General features: G+C 46.9%; 1 protein-coding gene across 1 annotated transcript; it reads left to right on the forward strand.

Moving 5' to 3' along the window:
- Positions 1–2,337: 2,337 nt before the first annotated feature.
- F2R (coagulation factor II thrombin receptor) lies at positions 2,338–21,518 on the forward strand. The gene is made up of 2 exons (XM_065941382.1): positions 2,338–2,591; positions 18,107–21,518. Exons 1-2 carry the CDS (start codon positions 2,504–2,506, stop codon positions 19,300–19,302), a joined length of 1,284 nt encoding a protein of 427 aa, XP_065797454.1. The 5' UTR covers positions 2,338–2,503; the 3' UTR covers positions 19,303–21,518.
- The last annotated feature ends 863 nt before the right edge of the window (positions 21,519–22,381 follow it).

The raw sequence follows: 22,381 nt of genomic DNA on the forward strand, positions 1-22,381 counted from the left end.
TGCTAAGTCATTTCAGTGGCGTCTGACTCTGTGTGACCCTATGGACTGTAGCCTACCAGGCTCTGTTCTAATAACTAAGGCCAAAAAAAAGAAGTTATTTTAAACTTCACAATTTTAGAAAATGGTTAAAAACATTCTCTACCAATGAAACAGATAAAATTTAAAAGTGTACTCAGAATGTTACTTCATTTTCAAGGCTATACATACATGCATGGGCTTCCTTGGTGGCTCAGCTGCTAAAGAGTCTGCCTGCAATGTGGGAGACCTGGGTTCGATCCCTGGGTTCGATCCCTCCAGGGATCCCCTGGAGAAGGGAAAGGCTACCCACTCCAGTATTCTGGCCTGAAGAATTCCCGTATAGTCCATGGGGGTCACAAAGAGTTGGACAGGACTGAGCTGACTTTCACTTTCACATACCTATATATTTGTATGTGATTAGAGTTTCTTGAGTAATGGACAGAGACTTTAAACAGTGGTCATCATGCAGATGTGGTTCTCAGAAGGGAAGGCTGAAGATACTTTTACTTTTCATTTTATATCCTTGAACTGTTATATTTGGATGCACGTATTAATTTTAGGTTTGACACTGTATTTCATTGATTCTGGGGGCTCCCCTGGTGCCTCAGTCAGCAAAGAATCCTGCAATGCAGGAGACTCAGGTCCAACCCCTGGGTGGAGAAGATCTCTTGAAGATGGAAGTAACAACCCACTCCAGTATGCTTGCCTGAGAAATCCCATAGACAGAGGCGCCTGATGGGCTACAGTCCGTGGGATCGCAAGGGTTTGGCAGGACTTAGCGACTAAACCACCACCATTGATTCTGAGATGTTCTTTCTTCGTGTTTAAACAGCCCTAATTTGAGGTGTTTCTTACAAGCAAAGGTATGTCACAGTTTGGCAGCGTCTTTTTTTTTTTTTTTCTTGCTTGTGGTACTTAAAATGACTTTAAAACCAATGGCATCTTAGGGAGGGATGTTGAAAAATAGAATGTTGATGGAGTGAATAAATACGTGATTTTCATGGTTTACATCTACTCTTGGATATATTTTCCTCGGAGAACTGAATAAGCATTTTTAATAGCGTTATTTAGTTAGGTTATTCAGTAATTTACTGAGCAACGCCTGTGTACAGCAGGGCGCTGTGTGCTGAGAACGATGCGGGGAAAGGGAAGAACCAGATGGTCTTGACGGGTTTAGGTTTCAGGGCTCTCCTCGAGGTATAACTTTTTTAAAAGCTTAGAAACCCGACAAGTGAGTCTCAACAGCAGTTTATCAGCCTCAGGGTGCAGAACACACCCCCACATCTGGGAGGAGAAGGAGCTGCGGGCAAACTTTCTCAGAAAGGGCCATTTGAGGGGACCCGTTTCCCTTTGCGGTCTGAAAGACGCGCTCAGCAAGCAGATAGGCTCTCCAAACGAAATCGTCGGCCCGCTGCTGCCCGCGGAGCTTCGTCCTCCAGGGGGCCCGCGGCCAGAGGCTCCAGGGTCTCCGCCCTGCGCCTTGAATTTGGCCAAACTCTATCAAACCCGGGAAGTTGTGAGTCTCCCGGGCGCTTCGGCGCTCACGAGGCGCGGGGAAAGCCCAGCCCGCCCGCCTCCCGGCACCGCGGCGCAGGTGGAGCCGGCGCGCGCCTCCGCTGAGCTCGGGTTGGAGCCAAGAGCCGCAGCCGTGCCCGAGAGCCAGGGCGGAGAGGCGGCTCCCGGGACCGGATGATTCCCTACCCACTCGCAGCCCGCGTGTCAAAGAACTAAGTGCCCGACCTATGAAATATCTAAGAAGCGAAATCAAGGCAAGTAAGAAGCGTCAAAAATTCTGTTCAACGCGAAGAGCTTCTTCTCATCCGCGGGCCACCCCGTATCTACAGTATAAACTTTCAAATCCACTAACCCCGAGTTACAAAAGCACAAGTCGCTTCAACACTTGGGCCAAGCTCCCGTGTTTCCCAATGCGGCGCAGCGCTCGGCCGGAGTCGGGCCGGGGAGGGACGGGCTGGTGGGGGCCGCGGGGCCGGCGCCCTGGGGCGCGGCCCTGACCCGAGGTTCTCGGCTCAAGTCCGTGCTCCCCGGGTGAGCGGCTGATAGCTCGCGGGCCCAAGTCGACGAGCCGAGGAAACGACTTCTCACTCGGGTTCCCCCCGCGGGGCGGGCGGCCCAAAGCGCGAGAGAAGGCGGCTAGAGCGCCGAGCCCCGGCTGGCCCGGCGACGGCGGAGGGACCGCGGGCGGGCGGGCGGCGGCCGCGCCGAGGCGCACACTGGCCGCCGGGGGGCGCCCTTCCCAGCCCGGTGCTCGCGCGCCCCGCCCCCGCCCGCGCCCCCGGGGCCCCTTTTCCCGACCGGCGCCGCCAGACGCGCCCGAACCGCCTCGTCCGGCCCAGAGGCGAGCGCTCTGTCTGCCCGCGCGGCCGCCCTCTAGACTCCGCGCGTGCTGCCCGAGCCTCCGGGCGGAGGGCCAGCCTCCCCGAGCCGCGCCGCCCCGGCCCCGCCGAGCGCGCGGAGCCCCGGGACAATGGGGCCGCGGTGGCTGCTGCTCTGGGCCGCGGGGCTCGGTCTCTGCAGCCCCCTGGTGTCGGCCCGCACCCGAGGCCCCAGAACAGGTGAGCGCGGGCCCCGGCCTTCCCTCCCGCCCGGCCTCCGCGGGACCCCGGGGGTTCCCCCTGACCGCCCCTTCTGCGGGAGCCCGCGGCGGGCTCGGCCCGGACCTCAGCACCGACTTCCACCAGCAGCCGATCCGGGTGTGTTTTTTCCCCCAAGATGAGGTGGAGAGCCGCTCCCGCTGAGGTTTTGTTTTGTTCAGACGGCTTTTCTTGCACATTTTGAAGGCGAGGAGAGGGGTGTAGAGAAAAGCCTGGTCCCGTGGCCCGTTCGCTGGAGAATCAGGACCTGCCGCCCCGCCGGGCGCAGGCAAGGCCTTGTATCAGGGGTGGTCGTGGCGCGGGGCGCCGAGTGGTCACTGCATAGCCACGAGGCGGTGGTCGGCAGGCTTTGTTTGCTTGTTCCCTAGGACCCAGCCTTCCAAGTGAGTGGAGGCAGCAATCCAGCTCCTCACAGCCGGCTTCCTCAGCCCCTGTGTGATGAAACCATTTCCTTTTATGATGTGCTGGGAGATGGAGGTTTCTCACCTAGAATACAGCTATTACTGTGCCCTGCATGTATTTTTTAAGTATCTGCTGCCCGAGCAAATAAATGCATTTTCCAATCTCTCCCCCTTAAAAAAAAACAAAAAAACAACAGAGCAGAAAAGTTGTTTTTAGCCTGGAAAGATCCTAGATAGAAAGGGAGGGGGGAAATGCTTTTATTTCTTTATACCGATAGAACTTTGTAAGCTTTCAGACCCACTTCTTTTATTCCACGTAGTAACAAATGGTAGCTGTTTTTCTTATTATCTGTGAGACATTGTGTACTTCTTATTGTTTCACAACTTGGAAGGAATACAGGCAGTTGGAGACAGAGAGGTGACAAGCCCACAGAAAGTGTTTTTTTTCTCTCCTCTCCATCTTTGCTCTGGGTGAGTTTGGAGGTGATGCTTTTCAGAACACTGAGAGGCCCACACAGGAGCCCAGAGTTTTGCAGCAACTTCTGGCGTGGGTGTGGATAACATGCACATTATCTCTTGTGACATTTGGAAAAGCAGAGAACTGAAAAATTGCATATGTTGACACTGATGTCAGATATCACTTTATAGATTTATTCTGGGATGTGCTCTTAACAGATTTTTGTTTGAGATTTGGATGGTGCGGTAGAGAGGAGGTTTATACAGATGCTGCATCCATTGTGTCCCCTTTCTTCGCAGTGGATTCCCTAGGAAGGTTTTCGGCCTCTTGTTAGGGAGTGAAGTTCAGACTGCTGTTCCCCACGTTGTTACACACATCAACGTGCATGGTGCATGCTAAGATGCTCTTATAGATAGAGCTGAATAACATTGGCCAATTCATCTACCCTGGATTCTGGGAGCACTTTATGAGGGAGAGAAGAAAAGATGAGAGAAGAAAAGGCACTCCTGTTAAGTTTGTATTCTGTGTTTAACCCTGGGCCTAGAGGCATTTTCACTACACATGGTCTCATTTCTCCCCCTCACGTGTTTATCCCCTTTTGCCAATTCTGAAACTAAGTCTCAGAGGCAGTGTACGTAAATTTCAAAAGGAGGAGGGGATCCTGGTTGCAAGAAATAGGTGGGACCTTGTCTTTGGAGAGTTTTAAGCCCCATAAAATCAACCAAAAATAGGTCTGCTTTTTATTATCACTGTGCATCTGCAGTTATAAACAATGTGTGTCTTAACCACCTGTATCTGATGGAAGAAGTCACGAGACCCCAGCCATAGGAAATCCTTCCAGGACAAGCCTTGCCCACCAGTTTGAGCTTTCTCAACGCACTCTCAGACTTCTTGTCCCCACTCGTTTTGGTTTTTCCTGCAAAGTGGCTTTTCCACTTTGTGGGTCTGTTATCCCCCAGCAAAGATGATAAACTTCCATTTATCCCTTTGGCATCTAGAACAGATGTTCACTCAGCAGATACTTGAGAAATTCCTGAGTTCATTAACCAGTTTACATTCCTTTGTCCGAGCAGTATGAGTGAGACTCCCTCATCAAAGCGTGTCAGTGTCCTAGAGGTAATGTCTGTCAATTCTATAAAGGTCTGGAGAGTAAAAGGTGCCAGAGAGCTGATGGTGACTGTGGCAGAGGGGGTCGGGTGGGAGATTCCGTGTACTGCCTTCCTACCCACAAAGTCAAGCTCAGTTCCTTAGCATAGGCGAAGGTGCCCCTTCCCTTGCAGGCGGGTCCCCAGCCTCTGCCTAGCCTCCCTTATTACTGAGCCTCCCTTATTACATAATCTGTTACATTACCTGTACTTCACCCAGCCCCCACTGTGTAGTTCCACCTCCTGGGAGCTATGCTTTCTCTAGCTTCTGTCCCCAGGCCATTCCTCTTTGGTCAGAAGGCACTTCCCACACCCCACATGTTCACATGTAATTAAAAACAGCTACTTTATGTCAAGAACCTACTCTAGCCAACAGTTTTCGTAGATACATTACAGGCACTATTTTACTTATTCCTCTATCCACCATTTGAGTAGATGGCATCCCCATTCTACAGGTAAGAAAACTGAGGCCCTCAAATGGTTAAGTCACAAGTGCATTTACAAGTGGAACTGAGATTTGACCACAGGCCTTTTTGGCTAAGTGCAGGTTTTCTCTACTGTCCACTATGACGAGGAAGCCATCCAGACCCTCCAGCCCCTCTGACAGCAGAGAAATAATCCTGCTGTGTGTCCCAGGATCCTGGAAGGCAGAGTCTATGCCCTGCTGGCTTGGGAGCCCAGGTCTAGCACACAGGGGTGCTTAGTAAACGTGGATGCATCGATTGTGGTATCCTGCCTTTACTCTGAAGCAGATGATAAGGCAGTCTGTGACTAGATCTCCGTCATGAATGTGTGGATTAATTGGCTGTTACTGAGAGGCTGTGATCTTCCGCCCAGCAGAAAACGAGACAGTGAAGCTGCTTGAAGCCAAGCAGGAGCCTCTGAGGGTCAAGTTTCTTATGAGTCAGCAGTTTTCTACCCCAGCATCTAAATGACTTCTTCCTCCTCCCGCCCTCCTCAGTCCCTGGCGACTGGGGCACTGTGTTCGCAGGCTGCATCCCTTCGTGTGAGGGCAGGTACTGAGGCTCTGGTCTTCCTCAGGAATCCTCTCACCTCATCCCCGCTGGTTGCCCTTCCAGCCCTCCCTCCTCCTTTCCAGTTCAGCATGTCTCTGCCCTCCCTTCTTTCTAGCTCAGCATTTCTCTACCTTTTATGTCTAAGCAGACGAGTGTGCTGTCAGCCCTAACTTGCGGTCTCTATAGCCCTGAATTGCCTCCTGCAGCCCGCTCCCAGCCGCCTGTCCGCGGCCCTTGCTGCCCCTCACCCCACTCCCGGGCAGGTCACCCCTGTCCTGTCCCCGTGGCAGACGGACTCAGCTGCGCCTGAGCTGGAGTTCCGCCGAGACCCTGGAGTCCCAGGACCCTGCGTTTCTCTCGTCTCACCCTCTCATTCTGGACACCCGTCCTCCTTTTCCCTTGAAACAGCCTGCCTGCCTTCTTTCCCTTCTTTCCTTCCCTTCCTCCTTCCTCCTTCCTCCTCTCCCTCCTTCCTTCCTTTCTGTCTTCCTCTGCTTCGAAAATTGAGGTCAGTATTGTTCAACACAGAGAATGTAGCCAACATTTTGTAATAACTTTAAATGGAAAGTAACCTTTCAAAACTGTATAAAAAGATTAAATTGAAATGAGTGAAAGGAACTTTTCAATGATTGCATTAAACAGTGTAAGATTGTGCAATTGAGCATGTGACACAGAAGTGCGATCTTTCTTTGACACACGCAGCCCAGCAGAGGGGCACAGAATGAAGATGTATTAGAGTTACGGGCTGCCCCTCTATGACAGTGGGAATCCACCAGAAGAAATGAAGAGGACCACACTGGGAAATAGCGTTAGTATCAAAACTAACTCTATAGATATAAAAATAACTAAACAAAATTGAGGTAGAATCTACATAGCATAAAATTAACCATTTTTAACTTTACAGTTAGTGGTATTTAGCACATTTACAGTGTGGTACACCTACCACCTCTGTCTAGTTCCAAAACATTTTCATCAGCTCGGAAAGAAAGCCGGTCACCATCACGCCTTCAGCCCCGTCCCCTGCCTCCAGCTCTTGGCAGCACCGATTTGCTCGGGGTTCACCGCTTCTGCGTATTTCCACATACGGATGGAATCATATCATGTGCAGCCTTTTGTATCTGGGGAACTGCATCCCCCTTACTGTGGGGCACTCACAGAACCCCCAGAAGGATCATCAGGAACTCCGGCCTTGGTTTACTTTTACTAGGATGACAGTATCCAGGACTCACAGTTTTGACACTGAGAATTTTCTGTTTGTTTCCCTACTTCGTGGTTTATTTCATTCTGCCGTTCACGTCTCATGCTTATGCCCAAAACTGTCAAAATACGTAGTTCTCTGTCTAGCCTGAGCGTCCCCCAGACAGCCTCTCCCACACTGACCTTGGGATGTGTGTGCTCAGTCGCGTCCCACTCTTTGTGATCCCATGGACTGTGGCTCGCCAGCTCCGCTGTCCATGGGATTCTCCAGGCAAGAAAACTGGACTGGATTGCCATTTCCTTCTCCAAGGGAACTTCTCAACCCAGGGGTCGAACCCAGGTCTTTCTCATTGCAGGTGGATTCTTTACCATCTGAGCCACCAGGGAAGGCCTAAGCTTGGGATGGTGCTTAGAAAAACCCATGAAGTGATGCCTCCTTTTACTCCATCCCAAGGCATCCAGTGATGTTTTGCCACTTACCAGGCCGTTACAGGCCTTTATTTGCTTTCAAAAGAGCCTGCTTTTGGAAATAACAGGAACAATCTGAAATTTGCACTGCAAAACAACTTTATTGAACTTCAGGAAAGGACCTAATCTCATCTACTTACACTTCAAGTCTGTAGTGGATTAAGAGTCAGGTTTTATGGTATTATAAAGGAGCCTTTTCCAATATTTTTTGCTAACCAGCAGTAGAACTCTAAGGAATATGCTTTACAAGATGACACGGTTGCTGCCTGTATGTTCAATAAATGCCCATGGACAGTCATAGTGTACGGTAATAAAAGTTTTCCCATCCATTACTCACCTTGACCACGTGCTATGCCTTCTGACATTTTCTGCATTATTCTGTCTTTTTAAAAGCCTGTTACAGTCCTGTGCATTGATTTCATAAACACCGTCAAGTCTCTACCATCATTTAAACATTAGTGCAGCAGATGCAGCATGCTGTTCTGCCGTTTGCAGAACTGAAGCTTATCTGGCATTACGAGAAGAGTTCTGCTTTCCAGGAAGTGCTGTTTATGACAGTCTCTATCATCTCTAGAACGTAGTTTGTTTGAGTTCGGGTTTACAAGCTGCAGTAGGACTTGGGTGGGGTAACACTTGGTTCTGGGGAAATTGGTGATCATAAACATCCTTTACTGTAAGTTAGTTTTCCTGTCAGCTCGCCGTCTGTCAGCTCAGCATCTTGTAGAGAGCGGTATCCGGTATCCCCACGCCTGGAGCTCAGAGCCCGTCCCTCCGGGTGGAGAATGGGCCTGGAGGAATGGGGAGAGCCAGGGTCAGAGTCTTCCCAGGGACCCTGCTGGTCTTCTGACCCCACGAGTTGAGTCGGGCCCTGGCCTTCAGGAAAGGCCCCCACACACATTTCAGTGCCTGCCGTGGTGCTGGGTACTCTGGTGTTTACGTTTCTGGTTGGCCTTGCTTCCTGTAACCCCTGCGCCCCTGGCTTCCCCCCAGGTTTACTTCACGATGCTCCCTGCAGAATCCCTGCTCCAGGGGGTGGGAGGGGCGGGGGCCGCCTCATCTTCAGGCTGCAGTCAGGGCTTAGCTTACTCTGATTCTGGCTTTTCCTCAGCAGAGCATTTTGTTCATTTGCTTGCTCACTCACTTGCTTCTGCCTCACCTGAGACAGTGTTTTAGACATCTCTTTCTCTGTGTCATCCTGAACGTGTCTTACTGCATCCATCCCGTCTGTCCGGACTGGTTGTTGGCATGGGGTTGGTGTGTCGCCAAGGTCAGCAGGACTTGTGATTCCCAAGCAACAGCCATGCACATCGTCACCCGAACTCACTCAGGGGGCCGGGTCCCACCTGCTATATATAGTTCCGAAGGGTGGGCAGATTCATTTGTTTGGTGAAATGCTAGAGAAGAAAAACGTACTCTTTCAGGAATAGGTCCTGAATTCACAACTTTTTTGAAGAGACAGGATAAGTGGTGTTCAAAGAGCATGAGCTTTAGAACCAGGCAGATGTGGTTCAGTTCCTGGCTCCTCCACTTTCTATGTGTGGGGCGTTGGATTAGTTACTTAGCCTCTCTGTGCATCCATGTAAAATAGGCGCTATCACGCTTATCTCATAAAAATACTAGAGTACGTGAGATAGGGTAAGTGAAATATCGAGCACAAAGTGCTCAGCTAATGTGTTCTTCCTGTCCACGCCCCTCCACAGTCCAGAAACGCCTTGGAAGGACTGGTATCACATGAATTGTCTCAGTGTAAAGCTGTGTTCACACAAACACTCAAGGACCTTTGCCCCTTCAAAACTAAAACAGAACAGAAACGAAAGCGAAAGCTGTTGTCTTTAGTTTTTGGTGGCTAGTAAATGTGCATAAAGTGTTTTTCTTCTTTTATTTTTCACTTTTCATTATGGAAATTTTCAAAGATACCCAAAGTGGTCAGTATAATTACCCCCTGTATGCTTTATCTGTATCCTCACTTTTCTCCTCTCCAAATGGACAATTTTAAAGCACATCCCAGACACATGGGTATCTTTTCATCTGTAAATATATCACTATATATCCTTAGAGATAAGAACTCTTTTCTTCATGTAACCACAATGACGTTATAACACCTAAAGAAATGGAACAACAGTTTCTTAATATTGTGAACTGTTCAGTCAGTGTTCACATTTCACTGATTGTCTCATAAATGCTTTTTGGGTTGGTTTATTTGAATCGGGATCAAATGAGGTCCGCTGTTGCATTAGGTTGACATATCCTTAAGTCTCTTTTAATCTGTAATGGTTTTCCCTCGCTTCTTTTTCAAGGCTCTGTGCCAGAGAAACTGGGTCATTCCTCTTCTAGACTTTCCTATTACATACTGGCCCTATCCAGCGGGGGTGTTCAAATGCCCTTCTCTCCTATGCATTTTCTGTAATATGGTCCACTTGGAGGCTTAACCTGATTTATTCGGTTTTTCTCCAAGACTGCCTGACCTAGTGGTGTTGTGTACACACCTGTTACATCACTTGTTTGTTTGTTTTGAATTTATTTGGCTGCACCAGTCTTAGTTGTAGCATATGGGATCTAGTGCCTTGTCCAGAGATTGAACCCAGGTCCCCTGCATTGAGAGCGCAGATCCTAGCCCCTGGACCACCAGGGAAGTCCCGTCTCTCTTTTTGAGATCTTAAGGTTGCGCAGTGGACTCAGGTGTTGTCAGGTGACCCAGGTATTAGAGAATTTCTATCACCTAGCCTTTCACCTCACATTGTTTAAGAGACTGATGATCATTGGACTAAATTTTATTTCACTGAGCACTTCAAGATGCATTTCTCAATCTGTCGTTGTTTCTGTGTTTATAAGCTGGGATTATTTTATAAAGTAGAAGTTTCCTTCATTGACTGTTTGGCTTCCCCAAAATATTTTCAATATAGAAAAGGCAAGATAAATGCTGAATCTGGCCTTTATTTACCAATTTTCATACTGGATCGCCTCGTTTCCTCCAAAAGTGACCAAAAAAGGTTTTCTTTTCCCTGAAGCATACTTATGAACTCATCAGTTCAATTCAGTCACTCAGTCATGTCCAACTCTTTGCGACCCCATGGACTGCAACACAGCAGGCCTCCCTTGTCCATCACCAACTCCCGGAGTTTACTCAAACTCATGTCCATTGAGTCGATGATACCATCCAATCATCTCATCCTCTGTCATCCCCTTCTCCTCCTGCCTTCAATCTTTCCCACCATCAGGGTCTTTTCAAATGAGTCAGCTCTTCGCATCAAGTGGCCAAAGTATTGGAGTTTCAGCTTCAGCATCAGTCCTTCCAATGAACATTCAGGACTGATTTCCTTTGGGATGGACAGGTCAGATCTCCTTTCTGTCCAAGAGACTCTCAAGAGTCTACTCCAACACCACAGTTCAAAAGCATCAATTCTTCAGCACTCAGCTTTCTTTATAGTCCAACTCTCACATCCATACATGACTACTAGAAAAACCATAGCTTTGACTAGATGGACCTTTGTTGGCAAAGTAATGTCTCTGCTTTTTAATAAGCTGTCTAGGTTGGTCAGAACTTTTTTTCCAAGGAGCAAGCGTCTTTTAATTTCATGGCTACAGTCACCATCTGCAGTGATTTTGGAGCCCCCCCCAAAAAATAAAGCCTGTCACTGCTTCCATTGTTTTGCCATGACATAATGGGACCAGAGAGTTCCAGAAACATGTCTATTTCTACTTTATTGACTATGCCAAAGTCTTTGACTGTGTGGATCATAATAAACTGTGGAAGATTCTTTAAGAGATGGGAATACCAGACCACCTGACCTACCTCTTGAGAAATCTGTATGCAGGTCAGGTAGCAACAGTTAGAAATGGACTTGGAACAGACTGGTTCCAAATAGGGAAAGGAGTACATCAAGGCTGTATATAGTCACTGTGCTTATTTAACTTATATGCAGAGTACATCATGAGAAATGCTGGGCTGTATGAAGCACAAGCTGGAATCAAGATTACCAGAAAAAATATCAATAACCTCAGATATGCAGATGACACCACCCTTATGGCAGAAAGTGAAGAGGAACTAAGGAGCCTCTTGAAAGTGAAAGAGGAGAGTGAAAAAGTTGGCTTAAAGCTCAATATTCAGAAGACAAAGTTCATGGCATCCAGTCCCATCACTTCATGGCAAATAGATTGAAAAACATTGGAAACAGTGGCAGACTTTATTTTGGGGGGCTCCAAAATCACTGCAAATGGTAACCTCAGCCATGAAATTAAAAGACACTTACTCCTTGGAAGAAAAGTTATGACCAACCTAGACAGCTTATTAAAAAGCAGAGACATTACTTTGCCAACAAAGGTCCGTCTAGTCAAGGCTATGGTTTTTCCAGTAGTCATGTATGGATGTGAGAGTTGGACTATAAAGAAAACTGAGCACCGAAGAACTGATACTTTTGAACTGTGGTGTTGGAAAAGACTCTTGAGAGTCCCTTGGACTGCAAGGAGATCCAGCCAGTCCATCCTAAAGGAGATCAGTCCTGAATATTCATAGGAAGGACTGATGCTGAAGCTGAAACTCCAGTACTTTGGCCACTTGATGCGAAGAGCTGACTCATTGGAAAAGACCCTGATGCTGGGAAAGATTGAGGGCAGGAGGAGAAGGGGACGACAGAGGATGAGATGGTTGGATGGCATCACCGACTCAATGGACATGAGTCTGAGTAAACTCCGGGAGTTGGTGATGGACAGGGAAGCCTGCCGTGCTACAGTCCATGGGGTCGCAAAGAGTCACAATGAGTGAGTGACTGAACTGAACTGACTGAATGGGACCAGATGCCATGATCTTAGTTTTCTGGATGTTGAGTTTTAAGCTGGCTTTTTCACTCTTCTGTTTCACTTTCACCAAGAGGCTCTTCAGTTCTTTGCTTTCTGCCATAAGGGTGGTGTCATCTGCATATCTGAGATTATTGATATTTCTCCCGGCAATCTCAATTCCAGCTTCTGCTTCATCTAGTCCAGCATTTTTCATGATGTACTCTGCATATAAGTTAAATAAGCAGGGTGACAGTATACAGCCATGACATACTCCTTTCCCAATTTAGAACCAGTCTCTTGTTCCATGTCCAGTTCTAACTGTTGCTTCTTGACCTGCATACAGATTTCTGGAGGCAGGTCAGGTGGGCTGGTATTCCCATCTCCTAAAGAATTTTCCACAGTTTGTTGTGATCCACACAGTCAAAGGCTTTGGCATAGTCAATAAAGCAGAAGTAGATGTTTTTCTGGAACTCTTGCTTTTTCAATGATCCAACAGATGTTGGCAATTTGATCTCTGGTTTCTCTGCCTTTTCTAATAGATCTTAACAAATATGGCATTTCTCCCATATTTCCATGCATTTCTGTCATTATTCTCTTAATGATCTTTGCCCCTGGGAAGGGCCCTTGGACTGACTTCAGAGTCTTTCTGACCTGACCCTGATGTTCTTTGAAGACATTCAGGGCTCGTCTTGTGCATTTCCTCCCCCAGATCTAGAACCAGCAGTTTCTTTAAGGAGCACTTCTTTTCATGATGCGTGGTTCCATCTGAGACTGTGGAGTATCCCACTCATGTTGTTTTCTGCCTGGAGTTAGTATGTTTCCATCATTCTTCCATCACCCCTTTCTTTATTTCTCTTTAGCCTGTAGTGTCGAGTCACTGGTGGAGAAGTGCAGGGTACAACTATCCTTCTCTGTGAATGTAGGCAAGGCCCTGGGATTTCTGGTTTCTTAACCCACCAAGGGTGAGCCCTTTAGGCCAAAGCTCTGAGTCAGAACTGAAGCTGGCATATTCTTGGAGGCTGACATGGTATAAATTCCAGGATCATGAGGGACCTTGAGAGAACATCTGGGTACCACTTTGCTTCTAGGTCACATCTTGTCAAAGAAAAAAGCTGCCGTTCCTGACTTATGATTTGTAAAAGTCTCCAGAGTTAGAGAGTCCACATTTAAACTCATTAGCAATATTCTATGTTCAACAATCAAAATTACTCTAGAGCCATTTAAAGAAACCTAAGTTAAGTGAAACTTTTGCAACAAATATGAGGATCAATTTTAGGACCTGTCCTAGTTGTTTTTTTTTTCCAAGCCATAACTTACCAATAAAAACACAGATGGTTACAGGAGTTTTTGGTCCACTGACAGGCACTTTCTCCTTGACCTAGGACTAAAGGAAAAGCAAGATTCCCAAACTCAAATTTCAGCCCAAGGGGCACAAGCTAATTGGACTTATCTAATCACCTGGAATTGGTTTTGTTCTCTCTTTAATGCTGGTATATAGTTAAATAAACAAAATTTGCTGACATCTTGTAATCCCATAAAGGCCAAAATATCAAAACCTGTGGTGGCAAGAAAAGGTGACACCTTAGGCAATGATATCTAATCAAGGGATTATGCATTCTTCCTGGGTTCCAGCCTATAAAAATGTCATGTTCGAGTGGGTATAAAGTTTCTGTCATCAACACCATACTGCCGAAGAAGGCCAAGCCAGGGAAGAAATTTTTGAAAACAAATACTGATTCCCAAAATGTTGGGTTGGCCATAAAGTTCATTCGGGTTTTTCCATGCCTTATTACAGAAAAAGCCAAACGAAATTTTTGGCCAACCAAGACTAGCTACAGCGCAAAGCCTAATTAATGACAGTTTTTATTTTCAGGCCAAGTGACAGCATCTAGGAGTTGAGTAGTGCGTGCTCAGTAGTTTTCCAGGTGTCACCCCTCTAGGTCACATCTGGACGCTTACGTGGCTTGCACACATGCACGCATGAGCTCTTCTCCCCTCTATACATGACATGACGAGTCCTCAGTCTGGCCAGGCCCCCAGAGGGCTTTCTGCAGCAGAAAGTCATGTTCTTTTAAGGTTCCTGTGGGTCGGCATTTTTAGGGACACATATCTTTGTGGTCTTAAAGTCCTCGAACTCTTTCATTTCTTTTCTTCCACTTCCCACACATCCATGACTTCCAGGGTAGCCTCACTTCCCACAGGGGCTGTTGCACCAGGGCCTGGTTCCCACGTGACCAGATCAAGACACACAGAGCGAATAAGATGCATTGCAAGAGGAGGGAGGTGATCCTTGAGGAAGAGGTTGTGAATTTGAAATTTGATTTACAGCTCTGAGTACTGGGGCTCTGTACCTTACAGCCTCTTCATGTCCCTCATCAAATTGAAAAACTAAACATGGTTATATGTTGAGGGAGGGAAGAGGAACACAGATTCCATTTTAATTTTTTTGCTTTTTTTTGCTCTCAACTGTTTTGAGAGCACACTGAAGTGATGGGGAAGGATAATAATTTCTTACACTGGTTAATTTTTGAAGTTTACAAAGTGAACATATATCCTTATTTCATGTGTGATGGATGCTCCAAGCTGTCAGATTTGTAGGCCAGACTGGTATTGGATCTTCCCGTTTCAACGATCCTGAGACTGAGTTCAGAGGAGGTAAGTGACTCCTGTAGAGCCAGTTGTTGTTTGTTGTTGTTCAGTCACTCAGTCGTGTCTGATTCTTTGCAACCCCGCGGACTGTAGCCCTCCAGGCCCCTCTGTCCATGGGATTTCCCAGGCAGGAATACTGGAGTTGGTTGCTGTTTCCTACTCCAGGGGATCTTTCTGACTCCGGGATCAAACCTGCGTCACCTGTATTGCAGGTGACTTCTTTACCGCTGAGCCATCAGGGTACAGCCAGCATTAGAATGCAGATCTATCAATAAAAGCCAATTTAAGGACCACACCTGCTAGCTGTGGGGCAGGGTACTAGAGAGACTTGGAGATTAAGTAGGAACTATTTCCCACCCTTGGGGAACAACCTCGATATCTATGTACACTCAGGCTCATCACTGCAGATTTTTGTTCTTCCCGTGGGACAGATCAACTCTTTATCCTCAGGGGACCCATTCGTGCTCTTGCTGAGGTCATCTGACCTCAGGCTTTTGGTACCAGGCCCTGTTCTACTGTGTATCATTTGGTGCCATTCTAGGTTTGCTCTTCATTTTGGAAATAGATGCCAATTTATTGTGTTTTATTTTGTAGTTCTAGAAGTTCCATTGGTTGGTTTCATTGCTATTTTCTATTTCTTCATTCATTTCAATGAAATCTTTCTCTTCCCTCATGGAGCATAGTTGTAGCACACCCTTTAAAATCCTTATCTGCGGGACCTCCCTGGTGGTCCAGGGGTTAAGAGTTCACCTTCCAATGCAGGGGACACAAGTTCAATCCCTGATTGGGGAATTAAGATCCCACATGCTGAGGCCCGCGAGTTGCAACTACTGAGCCCATGTGCCTCAACTAGAGGGAAGATAAAAAAAAATAAAATAAAATCCTTATCTGCTAGTTCTAACATCTGAGCCATCTTGGGATTGGTTTCCATTGATTGTCCTTTTCTCTTGAGACTGGGTCACACCTTCATGATTCTCTTTATAGCGAATGATTTTTAATTGTATGGTGAACATTATCCTGCTGTAAACTTTCAAGATTTTGTCTTATTTCTCTGAGTGTTGCTGTTTTTGCTTGAGCAGACAGTTAATTTGGTTGAACTCAAACTGCAACCGTTTCCTCTTGAGCAAAAAAGCTCAAACAGCACTTCCATTCTTTTAAGTCCAGCAGAGCAGCTTCACATCTCCCCTGAGTGTGCCTCAGACCTGGGGCAGAAGTTACACTGGAATCTGCAGCTCTCCTTCGCCCTCCGACTTGCTCTTTTCTGGGATTCTTTCCTAGTTTCCAATGACTGTGGTTGCCCTGAACTCTGTCCTCTAGTTCTTCAGGCCACAGAGACTATGAGTTTTCTATTTGAGTTTCAGCCGTCTTTCACGGCACTGGCTTTGGCCTCCTCTAAAGCTAAAAGCCACTGAAAGCCAGAAACCCACCGGTTGCCATCTTTTCTCTCAAGACCCATCCCTTCCCTCCCCAACACGATGGTGAACCTACATAATTTCAGGTCATTGATTTGGGGGAGGAAAGGAATCCAGCGTCTATAATTTTGGTCTAGGGGATGGTTGGGTCTGGTAAGGACCTTCCAGAAGGGGCACTATCTCTTTTACTGCATCATGCTTTTCTGTGTAAGTTTTTGTTTGCAGGAAGGTTCCACTACTGAAAAATAAAACTGAAAGCAGGAAAATTCACTGTACTTATCTAATTTCCAGCCAGTTCTCATTCTCCTGACCTCACTTCTGAGTGACGTGTGTGTCCAGCCTTTGTGGTAATCGCCCCCAGGGATAGAAGCCTCATCCTTTTCCCCCTGTGGTTTCTGTCCCCACTCTTCAGCTCCCCAAAGCCCAACAAAAGCTCTCTGCCCAAGCCTCCTCAGTGATAGAATGACAGTGCAACTCCCGGGAAGCAAAAGCTGGCTGAGTTCCAGCAGCTAAATGCTGCATTTCTGTGATGAACTTTCCACTGGATGTTTTTGGTGGATGTTTTGGTGGATAAAGGAAGGATGTTTGCAGCAGAGCCTTTATGGTGATTTCTGGTTGACACTCAGAAGAGCCTGCTGGCCTGGCATCTGCCTGGATGCATGTGGCATTTTGGAACTGAGCTGAGGGAGGCACTGACCTAGAACTGGTGCTGCTCCACTGACCTACTGAGGAGAGAGACAGGGAAGATGACTCAAGTGGTAGGTGCCTTGCGGTTTTATTAGACAGCAACCTGAGGGACTGCGGCTTGGACCCAAAGATGATGAGAGATTTGGGACATTCTACTTTGTAAACAAGCTGAAGCTAGTAAAGAAGAGCTTCTATCACCTGGATAACTGTCATGGAAATTGGGTCCCCTCAGTCTTGCTCACTGAGCAGGCAATGGCACCCCGCTCCAGTACTCTTGCCTGGAAAATCCCATGGACGGAGGAGCCTGGCGGGCTGCAGTCCATGGGGTCGCTAAGAGTCAGACACAACTGAGCGACTTCATTTTCACTTTTCACGTTCATGCACTGGAGAAGGAAATGGCAACCCACTCCAGTGTTCTTGCCTGGCGAACCGCAGGGACGGGGAAGCCTGGTGGGCTGCCATCTATGCCCAGAGTTGGAAACGACTGAAGCGACTTAGCAGCAGCAGCAGCAGCAGCAATCTTGCTCGAAGTCACCTCTAGTTCCACAAGCTTTAAGATGTTCCCTCAACTTTCTGTGTTGATTTTTCCATGAGGGAGAATGGATCTCAAGGGGTTTGTGGCCACAAACCAAATGGAGGGGAAAAAAAAGTATACCTGCAGGCCTATGGAGGAAAGAGAAGTCACAGAGCCTGGGATGATTTGTTTATATAGACAGTGACTCGCATAGAAAAGAAGTCACGGCTTTTTCCTTTCACATCAGCCTGTACTCGGCCTGTCCTGATATCTGCAGGAGAGATCTCTGAAAGCCTGTGGTTCACTCCATCTCTCCGAGGAGCAGAGCTTGAAAAACATTTGCTTGTGCCAGAACAAAATGTGGTACATTATCTTGAGTTAGCTAATTCCCTGGTGAAGTCTGGGCTTCCCTGGTGGCTCAGTGGTAATGAATCCACACGCCCGTGCAGGAGACTCAGGTTCGATCCCTGGGTCGGGAAGGTCCCCTAGAGAAGGAAATGGCAACCCACTCCATTATTCTTGCCTGGGAAATCCCCAAGGACCGAGGAGCCTGGCGGGCTAGAGCCCGTGGGGTTGCAGAGAGCCAGATGCAATGGAGCGCACACACACAGATAACGTCTGTCATCCACTTGAGTTTCAGCTGCTCTTTACCACCGACTCTCCCAGGAGGAAGACCAAAAGCAAAAGTCAAGTGTACTCCCTCCTTTGTCCGCTTTTGCCTTTTTAATTAATTTAAGAATGTTTTCCTTTTCAGAGTCAGAAGCAACAAACGGTACTCTGGGTCCCCGGTCCTTCTTTCTCCGGAATCACGATGAGGGCTATGAGCTAATCCCACTGCACGATGACGAGGACTCGAGTGAAGGTGAATTCACAGAAGAGAGATTAAGCTCAGGCAACAGAAGCAGCCCTCCTCCAAAGTCGCCCCTTCCGTTTATCTCCAGTGCGGCCTCGGGATATCTGACCAGCGCCTGGCTGACTGTCTTTGTCCCCGCGGTCTACACGGGCGTGTTCCTCGTCAGCCTGCCCCTGAACGTCGCGGCCGCGCTGGTGTTCGTCCTGAGGATGAAGGTCAAGAAGCCGGCCGTGGTGTACATGCTGCACCTGGCCGCGGCCGACGTGCTCTTCGCGTGTGTGCTCCCGTTCAAGGTCAGCTACTACTTCTCCGGGAGCGACTGGAGGTTCGGGTCGGCCCTGTGCCGCTTCGTCACGGCGGCCTTCTACGGGAACATGTACGCCTCCATCATGCTCATGACGGCCATCAGCGTCGACCGCTTCCTGGCCGTGGTGTACCCCATCCAGTCGCTGTCCTGGCGGACCCTGCGGCGCGCCTCCTTCGTCTGCCTGGCCGTGTGGGCCATGGCCATCGCGGGCGTGGTGCCCCTCCTCCTGCAGGAGCAGGCCGCCCGGGTGCCCGAGCTCAACATCACCACCTGTCACGACGTGCTCAACCAGACGCTGCTGGAAGGCTACTACTCCTACTACTTCTCCGCCTTGGCCGCCGCCTTCTTCTTCGTGCCGCTGGTCCTTTCCACGGTCTGCTACGTGTCCATCATCCGATGCCTCAGCTCTTCCACGGTTGCCAACCAGAGCAAGAAGTCCCGGGCTCTGCTCCTGTCCGCGGCTGTCTTCTGCGTCTTCATCCTCTGCTTCGGACCCACAAACGTCCTCCTGCTTCTCCACTACGCCTTCCTCTCCCCCGATTCCGTGACAGAGGCTGCCTACTTTGCCTACCTCCTCTGTGTCTGTGTCAGCAGCATAAGCTGTTGCATCGACCCCTTGATATACTACTATGCCTCCTCGGAGTGCCAGAGGCACCTCTCGGCGATCTTACGCTGCAAGGAAAGTGCAGATCCCAGCAGCTGTAACAGCAGCGGGCAGCTGATGCCAAGTAAACTGGACACCTGCTCCACCAACCTGAGTAGCAGCCTGTACAAGAAGCTCTTAACTTAGGAAAAGGGGCCGACAGTCAGTTAAAAGGAAAATGTTAAAACAGCAAATCACCTGAGGATTCGACTTCATCCCTGACAAAAAAAAAAAATATTTCCTTTACCATGCAAAACAACAAATGTGTGATTTACATGTCTCCCTAATGAAAGCTTGTATATTTGTTAGTTACAGACAAAAGTAACAGGAGTAGAAAACATTATTCCAAGAGAGTATTGCCCCTGTTACCACAAGAACTAAATGTCTCTGTTTTCATATTTACATGACTTATTATAGATGGATAGTGTGAATTTATACACATGTACTTATATCGTTTGCAGTACAGTATAGAATAGGTACTTTGAAACCCTCTCTTTTTTCACCAGAGACTATGGAAATAAACTCTGATTTTCTGATTTAACATGCAGAGTTTAGGTCGGAACATCTGAAGAAGCCCATCAGTAGTGAGGGATTCTACAGTTTGGACTTGCACTGCTTTTGCAAATAAATGTATTTTTAAATTGTTCAACAGCAATGTTTAAATTGTTGAGGGATGAGGCTTAGTACTAGCTGTGTGTAGAGAAAGTTCTTTTTTGTTTTTCTTGTTAAATAGATCAAAGTTTGAATTCTTAAAATTATTAAAGCGGATGAAAACAGATGATTCGGGTAGCATTTTTGCTGCTTTACACACCACCTGTGTGAACTGAGAATGAACAGATCCCACCAGTGACCTGAGGTTGGCTTTCAAAGCGACCTGCCCCCCTCCCCTAGATGAAGGGCTCCAGGCGGTAGGCACAAGACCGGGCCACGTGTTTGCTGTCCTCTGCTGGGATTCCCTCAAGGATTGGCCGTGAGCTTATCATGTTTATTAGAAGTTGGTGGAGTAGGATGTGCCATCCCAAGAGAGGATGAATGTAAAAGACTTCTCTGCCTCTGTTAAGAATGGAGAAGGAAGGCATGTTTGCTTTTGGCAGTTAGTCTGCAAGGGTCACTGTCAGCTGAAAGCAGCTATATAGCAAACATGGACAGTCATCGTGTGCTCTAGGCACGCATGCGTGCTGGGCAAACACAGTTGAGTCAGACTGAAACCTACTCTCGAGAATAACAAAGTGGACCGACACGTGGAGTGCGACAAGTGTTAAAGAAATGCATCAGTATGTAAAGAAGTGCTTTTAGCCAGATGTCACCAAGCAAGTTCCACATAATCAAGCCTGGTGGGTGAAGAACTTTGAACATTTGGGTTACTGCTTCCTGTGGTTATAACTTGAGAGGAAAACATAATATATTACAAGAAGCATGTTTTTAAAAATAGGTCCTTCAGTAACAGAATATGAAGATTTTTATTACAGTGTTATTCAAGCAAGATAATTATAAATTCTGTATATAATATAATCATCAGTCTAGATATCAACATGAAAGCAAAGTTATACATAAAAGATTGAAAAAATAAACTAAAACATCAACTAAGGATAAAAAGTAAGTCCTTCAAAAAAAAAAAGTAAGTCCTTCAGTCTGACTTAATTAGACACTATTTACAAAAGTTTTGTTCAGTACATGCTCAAATCAGATTTTTAAAAAAGCATTAATTATGTCAGAAATGGCAGAAGAAATGGAATTGACTTTGAAATCTAGGCAAGTATTCTCCATTTTTTCCATTCACTTTTCTTAAGAGTTAATGAAATGGCTTTAAAAGCCATTTTTTAACCCTATGATGAGTATCAAGTACAGAATATCCTTGTGTATTTAGCAAAATAATTAAAAATAACGTTGATATATATCTTTTTTCCTTATGAAAAAATGTTGGCATTTTAAACAAAAAGAATAGAAAACTAAGACAAATGCTTACCTATTTAAAAAAACTGTTTCCAAATGCCATTGAATAATTTACATAAAAATATGTATTGTAAAGTAAGTGAAAGTTAACATTGTTTTATTAATTTAGTTACTGTATTCATTTTATCTAATTTAGTGAAGATATACTGTCACTGTTTATTCTGAAATGCATCTGACTTAATATTGAGATGTTTATATTGAAATGCATCTGACTTAATAAGACCTATTACTGTATTATCAGTATGTACTAATAATATTGAAATGCATCTGTTTATATTGAAATGCATCTGACTTAATAAGACCCATTACTGTATTATCAGTGTGTACTTATAAAATATTACATCACTGTTTTTATGTTCTTTTTAAAAAATGTGTATAACCTCTATTAATAAACCTGAAGGTTTGCTTGATATCTGTTTGGAATAGAATTTGATTGTGTCTTTAGAGCCTGGCAGGAAGGCCAGTCTAAGGATTTAGCTGTTGTTTGTTGTTTAGTCAGGAAGTGGCCCTGTGGACTGTGGCCCATCAGACCCCACTGTCCATCAAACCCATGTCTCGTGCACTGGCAGGTGGATTCTTTACCACTCAGCCACCAGGGAAGCCATTAATGAAGGGATGATTTGCAGAGGTGTGGGCCAGGCTTAAGGGGCTTCCCAGGTGACGCTAGTGATAAAGAGCCTGCCTACCAGCGCAGGAGACATAAGAGACTGGGCTCAGTCCCTCGGTCGGGAAGATCCCCTGGAGGAGGGCATGGTAACCCACTCCAGTGTTCTTGCCTGGAGAATCCCATGGACAGAAGAGCCTGGCGGGCTACAGTCCATGGGGTCGCACAGAGTCAGACACCACTGCAGCGACTTAGCACGCACACAGCCAGGGTTAAGGGGACCAAGAGCCGCTGAAGAGCCCAGGAACAAGCAGTTAAGGCAAGCTCTTACACCCCAGGCCCAAAGCAGGTGGGGGGTACACAGACATTCTCTCCCCACACCCTGACCTCTATTGGTGCCTCCCATTGATCCTGGTTTGAACCTACAGCCCAAGGTCAAGGGAACCTGGATGATGTAGCCCATAAAGGTGAGTTTCTTGGGGCACAGAGAATGGAACTGGAAGGGAAAAAGAAAAGTACAATTTCTACCAAAAGCTTTGGTAGTTAATTACAAAGCTTTCTGTGTCTTCTTTTTTTTTATCCCTTCTTAGGAAAATTTAAGGTTATATCAATGGGAGTATGTTCGGATTCCCGGGTTATGAGCATCGTGGATAGAGTCTGCAGTTCTTT

The sequence above is a fragment of the Muntiacus reevesi genome, chromosome 7 (genome assembly GCF_963930625.1).
Source record: "Muntiacus reevesi chromosome 7, mMunRee1.1, whole genome shotgun sequence".
Taxonomy (NCBI): domain Eukaryota; kingdom Metazoa; phylum Chordata; class Mammalia; order Artiodactyla; family Cervidae; genus Muntiacus; species Muntiacus reevesi.